This window comes from Salmo trutta, chromosome 2, assembly GCF_901001165.1.
Source record: "Salmo trutta chromosome 2, fSalTru1.1, whole genome shotgun sequence".
Lineage (NCBI taxonomy): Eukaryota > Metazoa > Chordata > Actinopteri > Salmoniformes > Salmonidae > Salmo > Salmo trutta.
Window position 1 is genome coordinate 70,677,752 of NC_042958.1, and position 19,267 is coordinate 70,697,018.

The following is a 19,267-nucleotide window of genomic DNA, read 5'->3' on the forward strand; positions in this document are numbered from 1 at the left end:
GGCCAGCACAAAAAAAAAATTATGTATGCAATGTATGCATTCACTACTGCAAGTCGCTCTGGATAAGAGCGTCTGCTAAATGACTAAAATGTAAAATGTAATACTGCCTTGCACACTCTTGCCTGCATATAGCTGATATTGGGTGTAATCATTAGTCCAACAGTTGCAACGCAGAGATTCTATTGGACAAATTCAGGTATGTTTATTCCCGTTTTGTTTCATAGCAGCCACATCCCTTCGCATGTGGACATCAATGCACAACACATCAGCTGTGACCAGGCGAAAAAACCTTTCCAAGCCAAACCGCTACACACAGCCTACGTCGTTGTCACCATATTAGCTAAAGTAACGTCATAGTCAGCATAGCTAATAGAACTAACGCGTTAGTAAATCCGCTACGGTCATGCAGTAACGTTACAATGTACAGTCAGTAAGCAGTTACACTGGCGGGCCCCGGTGGCAATAAATTAGTAAAACCAAAAGCTTACTTTGACTTGGAAAAGATCCAGTGTTGTGTTGGATAGTCATAGTCAGCTAGTTAACATAGCATCCCTCTGTTTGAGCAGGGTGTTTCAGTAGACTAAACTACAGTGCCTTGCAAAAGTATTCATCCCTGTCACGACTTCCTCCGAAGTCGGCTCCTCTCCTTGTTCGGGTGGAGTTCGGCGGTCGACCTAACCGGCTTTCTAGCCATCGCCGCTCCATTTTTCATGTATCCATTTGTTTTGTCTTGTTCCCTGCACTCCTGGTTTTCATTCCCCAATCAATCTACATGTATTTATTCCTCTGTTCCCCATCATGTCTTTGTGTACGATTGTTTGTGTTACGTGTTTGTTGTTGACGCACTAGACTGGTTTGTTTTTCCGTGGTATTTCACGAAGATGTTTATTGTTAAACATAATTCTTGTGGCTGTTTTGCGCGTTTTGCACTTTTGCCTCAATAAAGTGTGCGCCTGTTCACAAATCTCTGCTCTCCTGCACCTGACTTCGCTACCAGTACGCACACACCTGACAATCCGCCCTGGACATACACAAAATAGTTTAAATTAGTGAAGTGAAATGGAAAAAATAACTTGTTTCAAACAATTCGAAAAAATTAAAAACGGAAAGTGGTGCGTGCGTATGTGTTCACCCCCTTTGCTATGAAGCCCCTAAACAAGATCTGGTGCAGCCAAGTACCTTCATAAGTCACATAATTAGTTAAATAAAGTCCACCTGTGTGCAATCTAAGTGTCACATGATCTGTCACATGATCTCAGTATATATACACCTGTTCTGAAAGGCCCCGGAGTCTGCAACACCACCAAGCAAGCGGCACCATGAAGACCAAGGAGCTCTCCAAACAGGTCAGGGACAAAGTTGTGGAGAAGCACAAATCAGGGTTGGGTTATAAAAAAAGATCAGAAACTTTGAACATCCCACGGAGCACCATTAAATCCATTATTAAACATTTTTAAGAATATGGCACCACAACAAACCTGCCAAAAGAGGGCCGCCCCCCAAAACTCATGGACCAGGCAAGGAGGGCATTAATCAGAGGCAACGAAGAGACCAAAGATATCTCTGAAGGAGCTGCAAAGCTCCACAATGGAGATTGGAGTATGTGTCCATAGGTCCACTTTAAGCCGTACACTCCACAGAGCTGGGCTTTACGGAAGAGTGGCCAGAAAAAAGGCATTGCTAAAAGACAAAAATAAGCAAAAATGTTTGGTGTTTGCCAAAAGGCATGTGGGAGACTCCTCAAACATATGGAAGAAGGTACTCTGGTCAGATGAGACTAAAATCTAGCTTTTTGGCCATCAAGGAAAACGCTACTCCTGGCGCAAACCCAACACCTCTCATCACCCCGAGAAAATCATCCCCACAGTGAAGCATGGTGGTGGCAGCATCATGCTGTGGGGATGTTTTTCATCGGCAGGGACTGGGAAACTGGTCAGAATTTAAGGCATGATGGATGGCACTAAATACAGGGAAATTCTTGAGGCGAAACCTATTTCAGTCTTCCAGAGATTTGAGACTGGGACGGAGGTTCACCTTCCAGCAGGACAATGACCCTAAGCATACTGCTAATGCAATATTTTAATGGTTTAAGGGGAAACATTTAAATGTCTTGGAATGGCCTAGCCAAAGCCCAGACCTCAATACAATTGAGAATCTGTGGTATGACTTAAAGATTGCTGTACACCAGCAGAATCCATCCAACTTGAAGGAGCTGGAGCAGTTTTGCCTTGAAGAATGGGCAAAAATCCCAGTGGCTAGATGGTTATAGAGACATACGCCAAGAGACTTGCAGCTGTAATTGCTGCAAAAGGTGGCTCTACAAAGTATTGACTTTTTTTGGGGGGGGGATAGTTGTTTAGACTCAAGTTTTCTTTGTATTATTTCTTGTTTGTTTCACAATAACAAATATTTTTCATCTTCGAAGTGGTAGGCATGCTGTGTAAATGAAATGATACGAACCCCCAAAAGAATCCATTTTATTTCCAGGTTGTAAGGCAAGAAAATAGGAAACTGGCAAGGGGGTGAATACTTTCGCAAGCCACTGTAGCTAGCTGCAGTTGCTAGCTAAGTAAGTGAAAATGAAAGTTAAAAAAATAAATGAAATCTTTCTCTCTCTCTATTTCTCTCTTGCTTCTCCTTCAATTAGGAAGAAATTAACTTGTCCAACTGTTTTATTTCTCTCTCTTTGAGTCAACTACTATCCACATTTTATGCACTGCAGTGCTAGCTAGCTGTAGCTTATGCTATCAGTACTTGATTAATTATCTGATCCTTTGACTCGGTGGAAAACATGTCAGTTCATGGTGCAAGAGCACTGATAGGTTGGAGGACGTTCTCCTGAAGTTGTCATAATTACTGTGTAAGTCTACGGAAGGGGGTAAGAACCATGAGCCTCCTAGGTTTTGTATTGAAGTCAATGTACACGGAAGCTAGCTGTCCTCCGTCTACACCATGGTGCTACCCTCTAGAGTGCTATTGAGGCTACTGTTGAACTTCTTTGCAAAATAGTGTTATAATAAATTATCTGCTGACGTGATTATATTTAGTATAGTTTTATCTAATAAGGATAATTTTTAAAATGTTTTAATTTAAATTTTCATGAAATTCATTGAGGAGGATGGTCCTCCCCTTCCTCTTCTGAGGAGCCTCCACTACTCCATGGAATGAGTTTGACACCCCTGATCCATACAATTTGCCTACAAGTAGTAGCCTTCTGTAAAAAAGGCAAGCCTGCAGCCCTGCCCCACGTGGAGTTGGTAGCAAATTTGAATATCCAAGGGTATTCACGTCTCATTGGCTGAGCTAGCAAATCAGCATTTTTTTGACAGGTATACGCCCTAAACCACTCTATTCGTTCCTAACAAGGCAAGCAGGGACCGAGAAAAGATGCTTATTAACACCCTTAATGATAATTTCAATTCACATTGTAATACATTTTATGTAATATTTCATATAAACCTGGAACACTGGGCAGATACTTAAATAAACAACTCTTTTTCTTCTTTCTTTTCTTCAGTTTTTCACTATCAACATTACAATTGTTTATATAGAAACAACAAAATGGTATGTTCCGAGTCCATGTCAAGCCTTAAATCACATTTTGATTTCTGAGTGTAATTTCCCTTTAATTCAAGTGCAAACCTAGCAAGAGAGGAATGTGTTTGGCTAGCGAAGTTTCTGTTCTGCTACTGCACATGTGATGGCAGAGTTTTCAAAACAATGCCCACCCAATTGATACAAACAATCATGTTGTCATTCTGTCAGGAAGGCCTACTTTGTAGTTAACTTTAAATTGAGAAGGTTTTGAGGAAACCCTTTGTGTCTACCCAAAAGATGGTTATCATTAGCATCGCTTACTGGCTACACGAAGACGCGGGCACCACACAGACAGGCAGTGGCAATATTGCTGGAAATGAATTGGCAGATGTATTGAATTTGGCTTTTTAAATAGGGACTCCAAAACCAACTTCTCTGCTGAAAACAGCTTATTTGGCATCAATATTAGTCGTAAACATAAATTGTAGTTGCAAAATTGACAAAAAAGTGTAAATAGGAGAACTTTGGTCCTAAAGTCAGAAAGCTATCTTCCAAAACTGAGATTTGTGAGATTTAAGGAAACGACAATGTCACAGTTTTCCTTGGGTTGGGTTTAGATTTCAATCCTGCCCACACAGTATTACGGCCAGGCACTGCTGGCCATAACCAAATCACAGCCACACTTGTGCTGTAGACAGTGCACACTTTCCAATCGTAGCAGAAGAATCAACCTAAATCCCACCCATTTCTTTACAGACAGTAGAACTACCAATCGTCACCAATGTTATGTTGAAAGAATGAGACTTGTTATTTATAAACGGCTTGTGTTTTTTTCCAATTCAAACATCCACACATTCGTGAGCTAGCGTTAGCATCACAAACACAACTGTCAGTCCTTTAACCAAAGTCAAAAATAGTACAGTGGCTTAGGATGTTAAGGATAACTCAACTACGTTGAGTATAGAGGGTCAAACAACAATAACTTCCAGGGTACGAACATAACAAACATACATACCAAAGAAACATAGCAAACAAACATAGTAAACATAACACACCCACATCGAACCACATCCCCAAATTCAAGGCGAGGGATGCAAAAGCCAGTGCAATGTAAGAATGACCCATACTTTAACCCTTCAAGAACTCCCTAATCTTTTACTTATCCTATTGTGTCTCCTAGGCTTGAGCCTCCTTAAAAACATGGACCCTCCAAGGGTCATCAAGACCCATCTGCCTTTCAAGTTGGTGCCCGAAGGGTTCTGGAAAAACAAATGCAAGGTAAGGTGGAGTATGACCCCTAATTCCCTTTTCATACTACTAAGCTGAGCCGAACTGTACTGTGCTGGGCTAGTTATGCATCCACCGTAGTTGTTGGAACCGTGCTGAAAAGGGAAAAGGGAAAATATCAGAGCTAGCACATTACAGTTCTGGTCGGCATTATAGTGTGAAAGGTACTAGATTCAGATTTTACATTTTTTTTAATGAGTTTGGAAATGCTTTAGAATGAAGTATATATTTTCAGTTAACGTTATCTGAAAACTGATCCATAGAACAGTAAATGACAAACAAAATTCTACACCTTCCCCCGTACATCTTCTCTCCAGGCTATCTATGTTGCGAGGAATGCTAAGGACAACCTGGTCAGCTACTACCACTTTGACCGCATGAATCTAACCCAGCCTGAGCCTGGACCGTGGGAAGGCTACATCCACAAGTTCATGAATGGAGAACGTAAGTAATATAATGAAACTAGCATTTTCCTAATGACTAATACCAATGTGGTCCTGTGTGGCTCAGTTGGCAGAGCATGGCGCTTTCAATGCCAGGATCGCTTTGGATAAATGAGCACTCAGCCATGCAATCTCCATAGACAAGCATTGGCAGTAGAGTTGCCCGTCCTGAAAAGGTCAATGACATTCAATGTGGCACCGTCATAGGATGCCACCTTTCCAACAATTGAGTTGGGCAAATTTCTGCCCTGCTAGAGCTGCCACATTCATCCGTAAGTGCTGTTTTTGTGAAGTGGAAACGTCTAGGAGCAACAATGGCTCAGCCGCGAAGGTGTAGGCCACACAAGCTCACAGAACGGGTGCTGAAGAGCGTAGCGCGTAGTGCGTAAAAATCATCTATTCTCGGTTTCAACACTCACCGAGTTCCAAACTGCCTCTGGAAGCAAGCCAGCACAAGAACTGGTCGTCGGGAACTTAATGAAATGAGTTTCCATGGCCGAGCAGTCACAAACAAGCCTAAGATCACCATGCGCAATGTCAAGCGTTGTCTGGAGTGGTGTAAAGCTTGCCGCCATTGGACTCTGGAGCAGTGGAAATGCGTTCTCTTGAGGGATGAATCACACTTCACCATCTGGCAGTCCGACGGACAAATCTGGGTTTGGCGGATGCCATGAGAACGCTACCTGCCCCAATATATCGCGCCAATTGTAAAGTTTGGTGGAGGAGGAATAATGGTTTGGGGCTGTTTTTCATGGTTCGGACTAGGCTCCTTAGTTCCAGTGAAGGGAAGTTTTAACGCTACAGCATACAATGACATCCTAGACCATTCTGTGCTTCAAACTTTGTTGCAACAGTTTGGAAAAGGCCCTTTCCTGTTTCAGCATGACAAATGCCCCCGTGCACAAAGCGAGGTCCATACAGAAATGGTTTGTCGAGATCGGTGTGGAAGAACTTGACTGGTCTGCACAGAGCCCTGACCTCAACTCCATCGAACACTTTTAGGATGAATTGAAATGCTGACTGCGAGCCAGGACTAATCGCCCAACATCAGTGCCCCACCCCAGTAATGCTCTTGCGGCTGAATGGGAGCAAGTTCCTGCAGCAATGTTCAAACATCTAGTGGAAAGCCTTCCTAGAAGAGTGGAGGCTGTTATAGTAGCAAAGGAGGGACCAACTCCATATTAATGCCCATGCTTTTAGAATGAGATGTTCGATGAGCACGTGTTCACATATTTTTGGCCAAAGAGTATATGTACAGTTGAAGTAAGGAAGTTCACATACACTTAGGTTGGAGTCATTAAAACTTGTTTTTCAACCACTCCACAAATTTCATGTTAACGAAATATAGTTTTGGCAAGTCGGTTAGGACATCTACTTTGTGAATGACACAAGCAATTTTTCCAACAATTGTTTACAGACAGATCATTTCACTTATAATTCACTGTATCACAATTCCAGTGGGTCAGAAGTTTACATACACTAAGTTAACTGTGCCTTTAAACAGCTTGGAAAAATCCAGAAAATTATGTCATGGCTTTAGAAGCTTCTGATAGACTAATTGTGATCATTTGAGTCAATTGGAGGTGTACATGTGGATGTATTTCAAGGCCTACCTTGAAATTCAGTGCCTCTTTGCTTGACATCATGGGAAAATTAAAAGAAATAAGCCAAGACCTCAGAATTTTTTTTTTGGACCTCCACAAGTCTGGTTCGTCCTTGTGAGCAATTTCCAAACACCTGAAGGTACCACGTTCATCTGTACAAACAATAGTACGCAAGTATAAACACCATGGGAACACGCAGCCGTCATACCGCTCAGGAAGGAGACGCGTTCTGTCTCCTAGAGATCAACGTACTTTGGTGCGAAAAGTTAAGTCAATCCCAGAACAACAGCAAAGGACCTTGTGAAGATGATGGAGGAAACAGGTACAAAAGTTTCTATATCCACAGTAAAACGAGTCCTATATCGACATAACCTGAATGGCCGCACAGCAAGAATGAAACCACTGCTCCAAAACCACTATAAAAAAGCCAGACTAGGGTTTGCAACTGAACATGGGGACAAAGATCGTACATTTTGGAGAAATGTGTCTGGTCTGATGAAACAAAAATAGAACTGTTTGGCCATAATGACCGTCGTTATGTTTGGAGGAAAATGGGGGAGGCTTGCAAGCTGAAGAACACCATCCCAATCGTGAAGCATGGGGGTGGCAGCATCATGTTGTGGGGGTGCTTTGCTGCAGGAGGGACTGGTGCTCTGTTTTGTAACTCTGTTTTGTTGTTTTTTGTTGCACTGCTTTGCTTTATCTTGGTTAGGTCGCAGTTGTAAATGAGAACTTGTTCTCAACTGGCCTACCTGGTTAAATAAAGGTGAAATATATATTTTTTTAATATATATATATTGAAAATATAGACAGGTGTGTGCCTTTACAAATCATGTCCAATCAATTGAATTTACCACAGGTGGACTCCAATCAATTTGGAGTCTTATAGCATATTTTAAATACATTTTCAAAAATGTCTGAAAACCTGTTTTCCATTTTCATTATGGGGTATTGTGTGTAGATTGCTGAGGAAAGAAACGGATAATATATACACTGAGTGTACAAAACGTTAGGAACGCCTTCTGCCCCCCTTTTGCCCTCAGCCTCAATTTGTCGGGGCATGGACTTTACAAGTTGTCCAAAGCGTTTCACATGGATGCTGGCCCATGTTGATTCCAATGCTTCCCACAGTTGTGTCAAGTTGGCTGGATGTCCTTTAGGTCATGGACCATCTTTGATACACACGGGAAACTGTTGAGCTTGAACAACCCAGCTGCGTTGCAGTTCTGAAAATGGTGTGCCTGGCACCTACTACCATACAGTGAGGGAAAAAAGTATTTGATCCCCTGCTGATTTTGTACGTTTGCCCACTGACAAAGAAATGATCAGTCTATAATTTTAATGGTAGGTTTATTTGAACAGTCAAATCAAATCAAATCAAATTTTATTTATATAGCCCTTCGTATATCAGCTGAAATCTCAAAGTGCTGTACAGAAACCCAGCCTAAAACCCCAAACAGCAAGCAATGCATGTGAAAGAGGCACGATGGCTAGGAAAAACTCCCTAGGAAAAACTCCCTAGAAAGGCCAAAAACCTAGGAAGAAACCTAGAGAGGAACCAGGCTATGAGGGGTGGCCAGTCCTCTTCTGGCTGTGCCGGGTGGATATTATAACAGAACATGGTCAAGATGTTAAAATGTTCATAAATGACCAGCATGGTCAAATAATAATAATCATTGTAGTTGTCGAGGGTGCAACAAGCACGTCCGGTGAACAGGTCAGGGTTCCGTAGCCGCAGGCAGAACAGTTGAAACTGGAGCAGCAGCATGGCCAGGTGGACTGGGGACAGCAAGGAGTCATCATGCCAGGTAGTCCCGAGGCATGGTCCTAGGGCTCAGGTCCTCCGAGAGAAAGAAAGAAAGAGAGAAAGAGAGAATTAGAGAGAGCATATTTAAATTCACACAGGACACCGGATAAGACAAGAAAATACTCCAGATGAAACAGACTGACCCTAGCCCCCCGGCACATAAACTACTGCAGCATAAATACTGGAGGCTGAGACAGGAGGGATCAGAAAACACTGTGGCCCCATCCGATGATACCCCCGAACAGGGCCAAACAGGCAGGATATAACCCCACCCACTTTGCCAAAGCACAGCCCCCACACCACTAGAGGGATGCCTACAACCACCAACTTACCGTCCGAAGACAAGGCCGAGTATAGCCCACAAAAATCTCCGCCATGGCACAACCCAAGGGGGGGGCGCCAACCCAGACAGGAAGACCACGTCAGTGACTCAACCCACTCAAGTGACGCACCCCTCCCATGGACGGCATGGAAGAACACCAGTAAGTCAGTGACTCAGCCCCTGTAATAGGGTTAGAGGCAGAGAATCCCAGTGGAAAGAGGGGAACCGGCAAGGCAGAGACAGCAAGGGCGGTTCGTTGCTCCAGCCTTTCCGTTCACCTTCACACTCCTGGGCCAGACTACACTTAATCATAGGACCTACTGAAGAGATAAGTCTTCAGTAAAGACTTAAAGGTTGATACTGAGTCTGCGTCTCTCACATGGGTAGGCAGACCATTCCATAAAAATGGAGCTCTATAGGAGAAAGCCCTACCTCCAGCCGTTTGCTTAGAAATTCTAGGGACAATTAGGAGGCCTGCGTCTTGTGACCGTAGCGTACGTGTAGGTATGTACGGCAGGACCAAATCGGAAAGATAGGTAGGAGCAAGCCCATGTAATGCTTTGTAGGTTAGCAGTAAAACCTTGAAATCAGCCCTTGCCTTAACAGGAAGCCAGTGTAGGGAGGCTAGCACTGGAGTAATATGATCAAATTTTTGGGTTCTAGTCAGGATTCTAGCAGCCGTATTTAGCACTAACTGAAGTTTGTTTAGTGCTTTATCCGGGTAGCCGGAAAGTAGAGCATTGCAGTAGTCCAGCCTAGAAGTAACAAAAGCATGGATTAATTTTTCTGCGTCATTTTTGGACAGAAATTTTCAGATTTTTGCAATGTTACGTAGATGGAAAAAGCTGTCCTTGAAACAGTCTTGATATGTTCTTCAAAAGAGAGATCAAGGTCCAGAGTAACACCGAGGTCCTTCACAGTTTTATTTGAGACGACTGTACAACCATCCAGATTAATTGTCAGATTGAACAGAAGATCTCTTTGTTTCTTGGGACCTAGAACAAGCATCTCTGTTTTGTCCGAGTTTAAAAGTAGAAAGTTTGCAGCCATCCACTTCCTTATGTCTGAAACACAGGCTTCTAGCGAGGGCAATTTTGGAGCTTCACCATGTTTCATTGAAATGTACAGCTGTGTGTCGTCCGCATAACAGTGAAATTTAACATTATGTTTTCGAATGACATCCCCAAGAGGTAAAATATATAGTGAAAACAATAGTGGTCCTAAAACGGAACCTTGAGGAACACCGAAATTTACAATTGATTTGTCAGAAGACAAACCATTCACAGAGACAAACTGATATCTTTCCGACAGATAAGATCTAAACCAGGCCAGAACTTGTCCATGTAGACCAATTTGGGTTTCCAATCTCTCCAAAAGAATGTGGTGATCGATGGTATCAAAAGCGGCACTAAGATCTAGGAGCACGAGGACAGATGCAGAGCCTCGGTCTGACGTCATTAACCTGTCTGGCGCATGTGGGACGAATTCGTCCCACCTACGTAACAGCCACTTCAATCCAGTGGCGCGATTTTTGAATCGTTTGAAATACTATTACTTCAATTTCTGAAACATATGACTATTTTACAGCTATTTAAAGACAAGAATCTCGTTAATCTAACCACACTGTCCGATTTCAGAAAGGCTTTGCAACGAAAGCAAAACATTAGATTATGTCAGGAGAGTGCCCAGCCAGAAATAATCAGACACCCATTTTTCAAGCTAGCATATCATGTCACATAAACCCAAACCACAGCTAAATGCAGCACTAACCTTTTATGATCTTCATCAGATGACACACCTAGGACATTATGTTATACAATACATGCATGTCTGTTCAATCAAGTTCATATTTATATCAAAAACCAGCTTTTTACATTAGCATGTGACGTTCAGAAAAAGCATACCCCCCGCAAACTTCCGGGGAATTTACTAACAGTTTGCTAAATTACTCACGATAAACGTTCACAAAAAGCATAACAATTATTTTAAGAATTATAGATACATTACTCCTCTATGCACTCGATATGTCCGATTTTAAAATAGCTTTTCGGATGAAGCACATTTTTCAATATTCTAAGTACATAGCCCAGCCATCACGGGCTAGCTATTTAGACACCCGGCAAGATTAGCCTTCATCAAAATCACATTTCCTATAAGAAAAATGTTATTACCTTTCTTGTTCTTCGTCAGAATGCACTCACAGGACTTCTACTTCAATAACAAATGTAGGTTTGGTCCCAAATAATCCATCGTTATGTTCCAACAGCGGCGTTTTGTTCGTGAGTTCTAGACACTATCAGAATACTAAATCACGGTCATGAGCATTGCGCATGGCGTGACAAAGAATTTCTAAATATTCCATTACCGTACTTCGAAGCATGTCAACCGCTGTTTAAAACCAATTTTTATGCCATTTATCTCGTAGAAAAGCGATAATATTCCGACCGGGAATCTGCAATGAGCCTAAACAGCCGACTGAAATTTCTCCACGGGGGCGAATCGTGCACGCGCCTCATTCAATGGCCCTCTGATCGGCCACTTGGAAAAGGCGATAATCTGTTTCAGCCAGAGGCCGCCTCGTCATCATTCCTGTTTTTCCCGGGTTCTGAGAGCCTATTGGAACCCTAGGAATTGTCACGTTACAGCTAAGATCCTTACTCTTCAATAAACAGATGCAAGACGCACGACTCCTTGTCAGACAGGGTACTTCCTGCATGAAACCTTGTCAGGTTTTTGCCTGCCATAGGAGTTCTGTTATACTCACAGACACCATTCAAACAGTTTTAGAAACTTTAGGGTGTTTTCTATCCAAACCTGAACAATAATATGCATATTCTAGCTTCTGAGTTGGTGTAGGAGGCAGTTAAAAATGGGAACATATTTTTTCCAAAATGCTGCCCCCTAGCCCCAACAGGTTAAAAGGTCATTTACCACCTTCACAAGTGCAGTCTCAGTGCTATGATGGGGTCTAAAACCAGACTGAAGCGTTTCGTATACATTGTTTGTCTTCAGGAAGGCAGTGAGTTGCTGTGCAACAGCTTTTTCAAATTTTTTTGAGAGGAATGGAAGATTCGATATAGGCCGATAGTTTTTTTATAATTTCTGGGTCAAGATTCGGCTTTTTCAAGAGAGGCTTTATTACTGCCACTTTTAGTGAGCTTGGTACACATCCGGTGGATAGAGAGCCGTTTATTATATTCAACATAGGAGTGCCAAGCACAGGAAGCAGCTCTTTCAGTAGTTTAGTTGGAATAGGGTCCAGTATGCAGCTTGAGGGTTTGGAGGCCATGATTATTTTCATCATTGTGTCAAGAGATATAGTACTAAAACACTTTAGTTTCTCCCTTGAGCCAAGGTTCTGGCAGAGTTGTGCAGACTCAGGACAATGGAGCTTTGGAGGAATACCCAGATTTAAAGAGGAGTCCGTAATTTGCTTTCTAATGATCATGATCTTTTCCTCAAAGAAGTTCATAAATGTTTTACTGCTGAAGTGAAAGCCATCCTCCATTTGCGAATGCTGCTTTTTAGTTAGCTTTGCGACAGTATCAAAAAGAAATTTCGGATTGTTCTTATTTTCCTCAATTAAGTTGGAAAAATAGGATGATCGAGCAGCAGTGAGGGCTCTTCGATACTGCACGGTACTGTCTTTCCAAGCTAGTCGGAAGACTTCCAGTTTGGTGTGGCGCCATTTCCGTTCCAATTTTCTGGAAGCTTGCTTCAGAGCTCGTGTATTTTCTGTATACCAGGGAGCTAGTTTCTTATGACAGATGTTTTTAATTTTTAGGGGTGCAACTGCATCTAGGGTATTGCGCAAGGTTAAATTGAGTTCCTCGGTTAGGTGGTTAAGTGATTTTTGACCTCTAACGTCCTTGGGTAGGCAGAGGGAGTCTGGAAGGGCATCAAGGAATCTTTGGGTTGTCTGAGAATTTATAGCACGACTTTTAATGCTCCTTGGTCTCTCAACAGTGAGAGACAGTGAGAGACAGAATAACAACAACAAAAATCCAGAAAAATGTCAAAAATGTGATAAATTGATTTGCATTTTAATGAGGGAAATAAGTTTTGCTGAAAGGGGAATTTGTCTACCAGCAGACTGAACCAGGTTTTCCTCTAGGATTTTTCCTGAGCTTAGCTCAATTCCATTTATGTTTATCCCCCCGCCCCCCAAAAAATCCATAGTCCTTGCCGATGACAAGCATACCCATAACATGATGCAGCCACCACCATGCTTGAAAATTTGAAGAGTGGTACTCAGTGATGTTTTGTGTTGGATTTGCCCCAATCATAACTCTTTGTATATAGGACATCAAGTGAATTTCTTTGACACATTTTTTGCAGTTTTACTTTAGTACCTTATTGCAAACTGGATGCATGTTTAGGAATATTTTTAATCTGTACAGGCTTCCTTCTTTTCACTCTGTCATTTAGGTTAGTATTGTAGAGTAACTACAATGTTGTTGATCTATCCTCAGTTTTCTCCTATCACAGCCATTAAACTCTGTAACTGTCACACCCTGATCTGTTTCACCTGTCTTTGTGCTCGTCTCCACCCCCCTCTAGGTGTCGCTAATCTTCCCCATTATCCCCAGTATATTTATACCTGTGTTCTGTGTTTGTCTGTTGCCAGTTCGTTTTGTTTCCTGAAACCTACCAGCGTTTTTCCCCTTGCTCCTGTCTGTTCTAGTTCCTGTTTTCTAGTTTTTCCCGGTTTTGACCTTTCTGCCTGCCCTGACCCTGAGCCTGCCAACCGTTTGTACCTTGCCATGCCACACTGGATTACTGACCTCTGCCTGCCCCTGACACTCGACACTCTGCATCTGGGTCTTACCTGAAATGTCATTGCCAGGACAACCCAGCAGACTCGGACCAGCTCTGCAACGCCATCTCCTCCCAAGGAGCCACCATTGGAAGGCACGAGGAGTTGCTTCGTGGTCTCATGGAAGGGTTACAGACCTTGGCCGGGGGCCATGACCAGGCGTTGAACACATTCCTGGAGCAATTCTGCGGGTTGCCTGTTAGGCAGCCTACCACGACGGTAAACTCCCAGCCCCTCTGTAACCCGGCTGTTAGCAGCGCTGCCACCCCGGTCACGCCGGTTTTCCGGGAACCCAGCTTACCTCCCCCGGAACGCTTCGATGGAGAGTCGGACACGTTTCTCGCTCAGTTTTTCCTCATCATTAAGCTGCAGCCCTCCTCCTTCCCATCGGACTGCTCTAAGATAGCGTACCTCATCAAGCTGATGTCTAGGAGGGTTCTCGCCTGGGCTACGGCAGTATGGGAACAACAGTCGACCGGATATGTTTCAATCTGGAGGAGTTTGTGGCAGAGGTAAAGAACGTTTTTGAGGCTCTATTGTCCGGGAGAGAGGCTGCCTGGAAGTTACTCCAGCTTCAGCAAGACTCAAGCAGTGTGGCAGACTATGTGGTTGATTTCCACATGTTGGCAGTTGAGAGAGCCTGGAACACGGAAGCACTGTTCAACATGTTCCTGCATGGAGAATCGGAGGAAGTAAAGGATGAGCTTGCAGCTCGGGAACTACCGATGGATCTCGACTCACTCATCACCTTGACAATTCAGATCGATGGGCGACTACGGGAATGAAGGAAGAAGAGGAGATACCTCGCCTCTGAGGTATCCTGAATGTCCCTGACAGCTCTCTTGTCGAGAGAATCTGAGGCTACCAAAGTTCCTCAGAGAGCCTTCGAAGATGCCGATTCACCTCTTCCCGAGCCTATGCAACTAGGCCAGAGCTAGGCTGTCTCCAGCTGAACGGCTATACAGGCTTCACACTAAGAGTTGCCTGTATTGCGTGACTACTGGTCCTTTCATCTCCACCTGCCCACTAAATGACCAGGCTCACCGGTAGGAGCGAGTACTCTGGTGGGCCATATGGAGAACTTTTCTACTCCCCTTACTCGCGCCCCATTTTGCTTTGGGGGAACCAGTCAATCTCTCCGGGTACTCATCGACTCTGGGGCCGATGAGAGCTTTATGGATGCTGCACTGGCTTCCGAGCTAGACATCCCCACTCAGCTCCTCTCCATTCGCATGAATGTTAGACTGCTGAACGGGCTCTCTAACGGCCGGGTCACCCACAATACCACTCCATCAACCTACGTGTGTCAGGGAACCACAGCAAGATGATTCAATTCCTACTCATTAAGTCTCCTCAGGTTCCCGTGGTTCCAGCGACACAATCCTCTCATTGACTGGTCTGCTGGTGCCATCATAGGCTGGAACCCGTTCTGCCACGCCCATTGCCTGAAGTCAATGTAGCCTGCCCCGCGATGCACCGGACCTCTCCGCCATTCCCGCAGAGTACCAGGACCTCCAGGAGGTGTTCAGTAATGCCTGGGCCACTTCACTTCTGCCACAACGACCATATGACTGCGGGATTGACCTTCTCCCAGGCACCACTCCGCCCCGGGGTTGACTGAATTCTCTGTCGAGTCCGGAGACCAAGGCTATGGAGACCTTCATTGAGGACTCCCTAGCTACAGAGTTAATTCGTCCTTCTGCCTCCCCCGCCGGCGCAGGGTTTTTCTTTGTGGAGAAGAAGGACAAAACCCTGCACCCGTGCATCGACTACCGGGGTCTCAACAACATCATGGCGAAGAACGCTGCCCACTACCACTCACCTCATCAGCCAGCGATCACTATAAGTATATGGTCATGCCATTTGGCCTTAACAACGCCCCTGCTGTGTTCCCGGCTCTGGTTAATGATGTTCTCTTCATGAGTTCGTCTTCATCTACCTCGATGACATCCTCGTCTTCTCCCGCTCCGCCCAAGAACACGTGCTCCACGTCCGACAGGTTCTCCAGATTTTTGTAAAAGCAGAGAAGTGTGAATTCCATCGCTCCACCATCCCTTTTCTGGGTTACATCATCGCTGCAGGGAGTGAGCAGATGGATCCCGGGAAGGTGAGAGCAGTGGTAGATTGGCCCCAGCCTACGTCCAGGGTGCAGCTGCAACGTTTCCTGGCATTCGCCAACTTTTATCCCCACTTTATCCATGGAACAGCACCCTGACTTCCCCCCTGTCTGCACTCACCTCCCCCAAGGTTCCGTTCACATGGTCCCCAGCTACTGACCGGGCGTTCCGGGATCTCAAACACTGCTTCACCACAGCTCCCATCTTGGTTCATCCTGACCCGTCCCGCCAGTTCGTGGTGGAGGCCAATGCTTCGGATGTCAGAGTGGGGGCTGTCCTGTCCCAGAGTTATGCATTGGCCCCCAAGTTACATCCCTGCGCCTTCTTCTCCCACTGCCTCAACACCAAGGAGAGGAACTACGATGTGGGGAATCGCGAGCTTCTCGCGGTGAAGATGGCGTTGGAGGAGTGGAGGCACTGGCTGGAGCAGGTGAAACATCCGTTCATTGTGTGGACTGAACACAAGAACCTGGAATTTCTCCGCACCGCCAAGCGCCTCAAATCCAGGCAAGCTAAGTGGGCCCTGCTGTTCACCCGGTTCAACTTCTCCCTCTCATACCGGCCGGGATCCAAGAATGTCAAACCGGATGCGCTGTCACGCCGTTATAGCCCCACGGCTACAATCTCGGAAGCCGAGACCATCCTTCCCACCTCGTGCCTGGCGATTGCACTCAGCTGGAGAATAGGGAAGCAGGTTTGTGAGGTGCAGCGTTCCCGGTCGAACCCCGGGGAGGGGGACAGATAACTGGATGTTTGTTCCTGACTCGGTCCGCTCCTCGGTCCTGGAGTGGGCTCACTCCTCCAGGCTTGCCTGCACCCAGGCTCCCGTCGGACACTAGCCTTTGTGCGACAATGCTTTTGGTGGCCTTTCATGGTTCCTGATGTCTCTGCATTTGTCGCCGGATGCACGATCTGTGCACAGAACAAGACTCCTCGACAAGCTGCGGCTGGTCTCCTTCAACATCTGCCTGTCCCTCACTGTCCCTGGTCTCACATATCCCTGGACTTTGTCACGGCTCTCCCCCGTCTGATGGAAACACCGCCATCCTGACCGTAGTGGATCGGTTTTCCAAAGCCGCCCACTTCATTCCTCTCCCCAAGCTACCCTCTGCCAAAGAGATGGCCCAGCTCATGGTGCAGCACGTCTTCCGTATCCATGGACTGCCAACCGGGGTCCTCAGTTCTCGTCCCAGTTCTGGAAGGCATTCTGCACACTCATTGGGTCGTCAGCCAGCCTGTCCTCCGGGTTCCAGTCCAATGGCCAGTCGGAGCGAGCCAACCAAGACCAAGAGGTTGACATACCTTCGGCCCAGATGTTTTTCCACCTCTGTCGTCGTACCTGGAAGAGAGCCCAGTCAGCCTATCTCAAGACCACCGCCAGGTATCAACGGATCGCCACCAGGCCCCGGCTCCCCGGCATCGTCTTGGGCAGAAGGTATGGCTGTCCACCCGGAATCTGCCCCTCCGGGTGGAATCCTGCAAACTCTCCCCCCGGTTTATCGGCCCTTTTCCCATCTCCAAGATCATTAGCCCCTCTGCTGTTCATTTTCTGTTGCCCCGTACCATCCGTATACATCACACTTTTCATTTGTCCAGAATTAAACCATGTCTCACAGCCCTTTGTCTCCTGTTTCAAGACCCTGAGCCTGCCTGCCGTTCAGTACCTTGCCACACCACACTGGATTATTGGCCCCTGCCTGCTCTGACCCTGCGATTGCCTGCCGTTCTGGACCTTTTGAACCCTATCTGGATTGCTGACCTCTGCCTGCCCCTGACCTGTCATTTTGCATGCCCCTGTATTATTTTTTTTGCCATCTATAAATAGTTGCCCTTCTTTGTGAGGCATTGAAAAACCTCCCTGGTCTTTGTGGTTGAATCTGTGTTTGAAATTCACTGCTCGACTGAGAGACCTTACAGATAATTGTATGTGTGGGGTACAGAGATGAGGTAGTCATTCAATGATCATGCTAAACACTATTATTGCACACAGAGTTAGTCCATGCAACTGATTATGTGATTTGTTAAGCAAATTTGTCATTTTGAACATATGTATGCTTGCCCTAACAAAGGGGTTGAATTCTTATTGACTCAAAACATTTCAGATTTTTATTTTTAACTAATTTGTAAACATTTCTAAAAACATAATTCCACTTTGACATTAGGGGGTATTGTGTGAAGGCCAATGAAACAATTCAATTTAATACATTTTAAATTCAGGCTGTAACACAACAAAATGTGATCTGTGGACCATACTTATTTAATGGCTAGCTCAGAATATGAGCTTACAAAGGTTGTTTATATATTATAGAGATTAATCATTTTGGGAGCCCATACAATTTGTATATGGTTCATTATAAGGCTCGATAGTTGGGTTTCCCAAGGCACTCCATAGGCCAGCATTGCTGACCTAAGTTGTAAATATTTTTTTAAGGATTTGCCTGGTATGTCTTTCAAATCTTAGAATGTTCATACAACATTATTGTCCATGATATCAGCAAGGGTACGGATGGCACATTTAGACCATTAGGTCATTAAGACGCAAAAGACCGCCCTCCAGATTGCGAGCCGTTATTGTAAAATATTGGAGTATGGGCATGTCATTTTGATTCCCAGTTACATGCTTTTATCTATGGAAGGAAATATATCTATTCCCAAATATTTAAAATGGGAAACAATTGGGATTCTATAAGTAGAGTTGGAGTCCTCCATCGGGGTCTTGAGAGGCAGTAGGGCAGATTTGGTTAGATTAATTTTATAAATTGAGATGGAGCTGAATTTGTCTATGATCTTCAAAGCTTTTGGGAGGGACTGAGATACATTGTCTACATAAAGTAAGATATCATTGTCATATATTGAGATGACGTGATCCGTAGAATTGAGAGATATTGGTGTAATGTGTTTCGTTTGTTGAATTACCTGGGCCAGGGGCTCTATAGACAATAAAAATAGCAGAGGTGAGATGGGATCACCTTGCCTGCTACTTCTAGTTATTCTGAACGGAACAGAGCAGGCATTGCCTGCTATTACTATGGGTGAAGGATTGGTATATAGTATTTTAATCATATTAATGAAATTGGATCCAAGTCCCATATGTTCCAAAACCGACCAAAGATATGACCATTCTAGTCTATCAAAAGCTTTTTCTGTGTCGAGAGATAGAACTGCCCAAGGAGCTTTGGTTTCGGATGAAGGATGTAAGATATGTAATAGACGACGGAGGTTATCTGAGGATAATAGTTTTTTAACAAACCCACTTTGGTCCAGATGTAAGGATTTGGGTAAGTAAGTTTGCGACGGGGCGACCACATTTTTGAAAATAGTTTAATATCAGTGT

General features: G+C 44.6%; 1 protein-coding gene across 1 annotated transcript in view; it reads left to right on the forward strand.

Annotated features, from left to right (window-relative positions):
- sult1st6 (sulfotransferase family 1, cytosolic sulfotransferase 6) overlaps positions 1 to 19,267 on the forward strand; it is a 50,480-nt gene that overhangs the window by 21,459 nt on the left and 9,754 nt on the right. The window contains exons 3-4 of the mRNA XM_029713468.1: positions 4,718 to 4,815; positions 5,142 to 5,268. Coding sequence (XP_029569328.1) covers positions 4,718 to 4,815; positions 5,142 to 5,268 — 225 coding nt within the window. The remainder of the gene's footprint in view (positions 1 to 4,717; positions 4,816 to 5,141; positions 5,269 to 19,267) is intronic.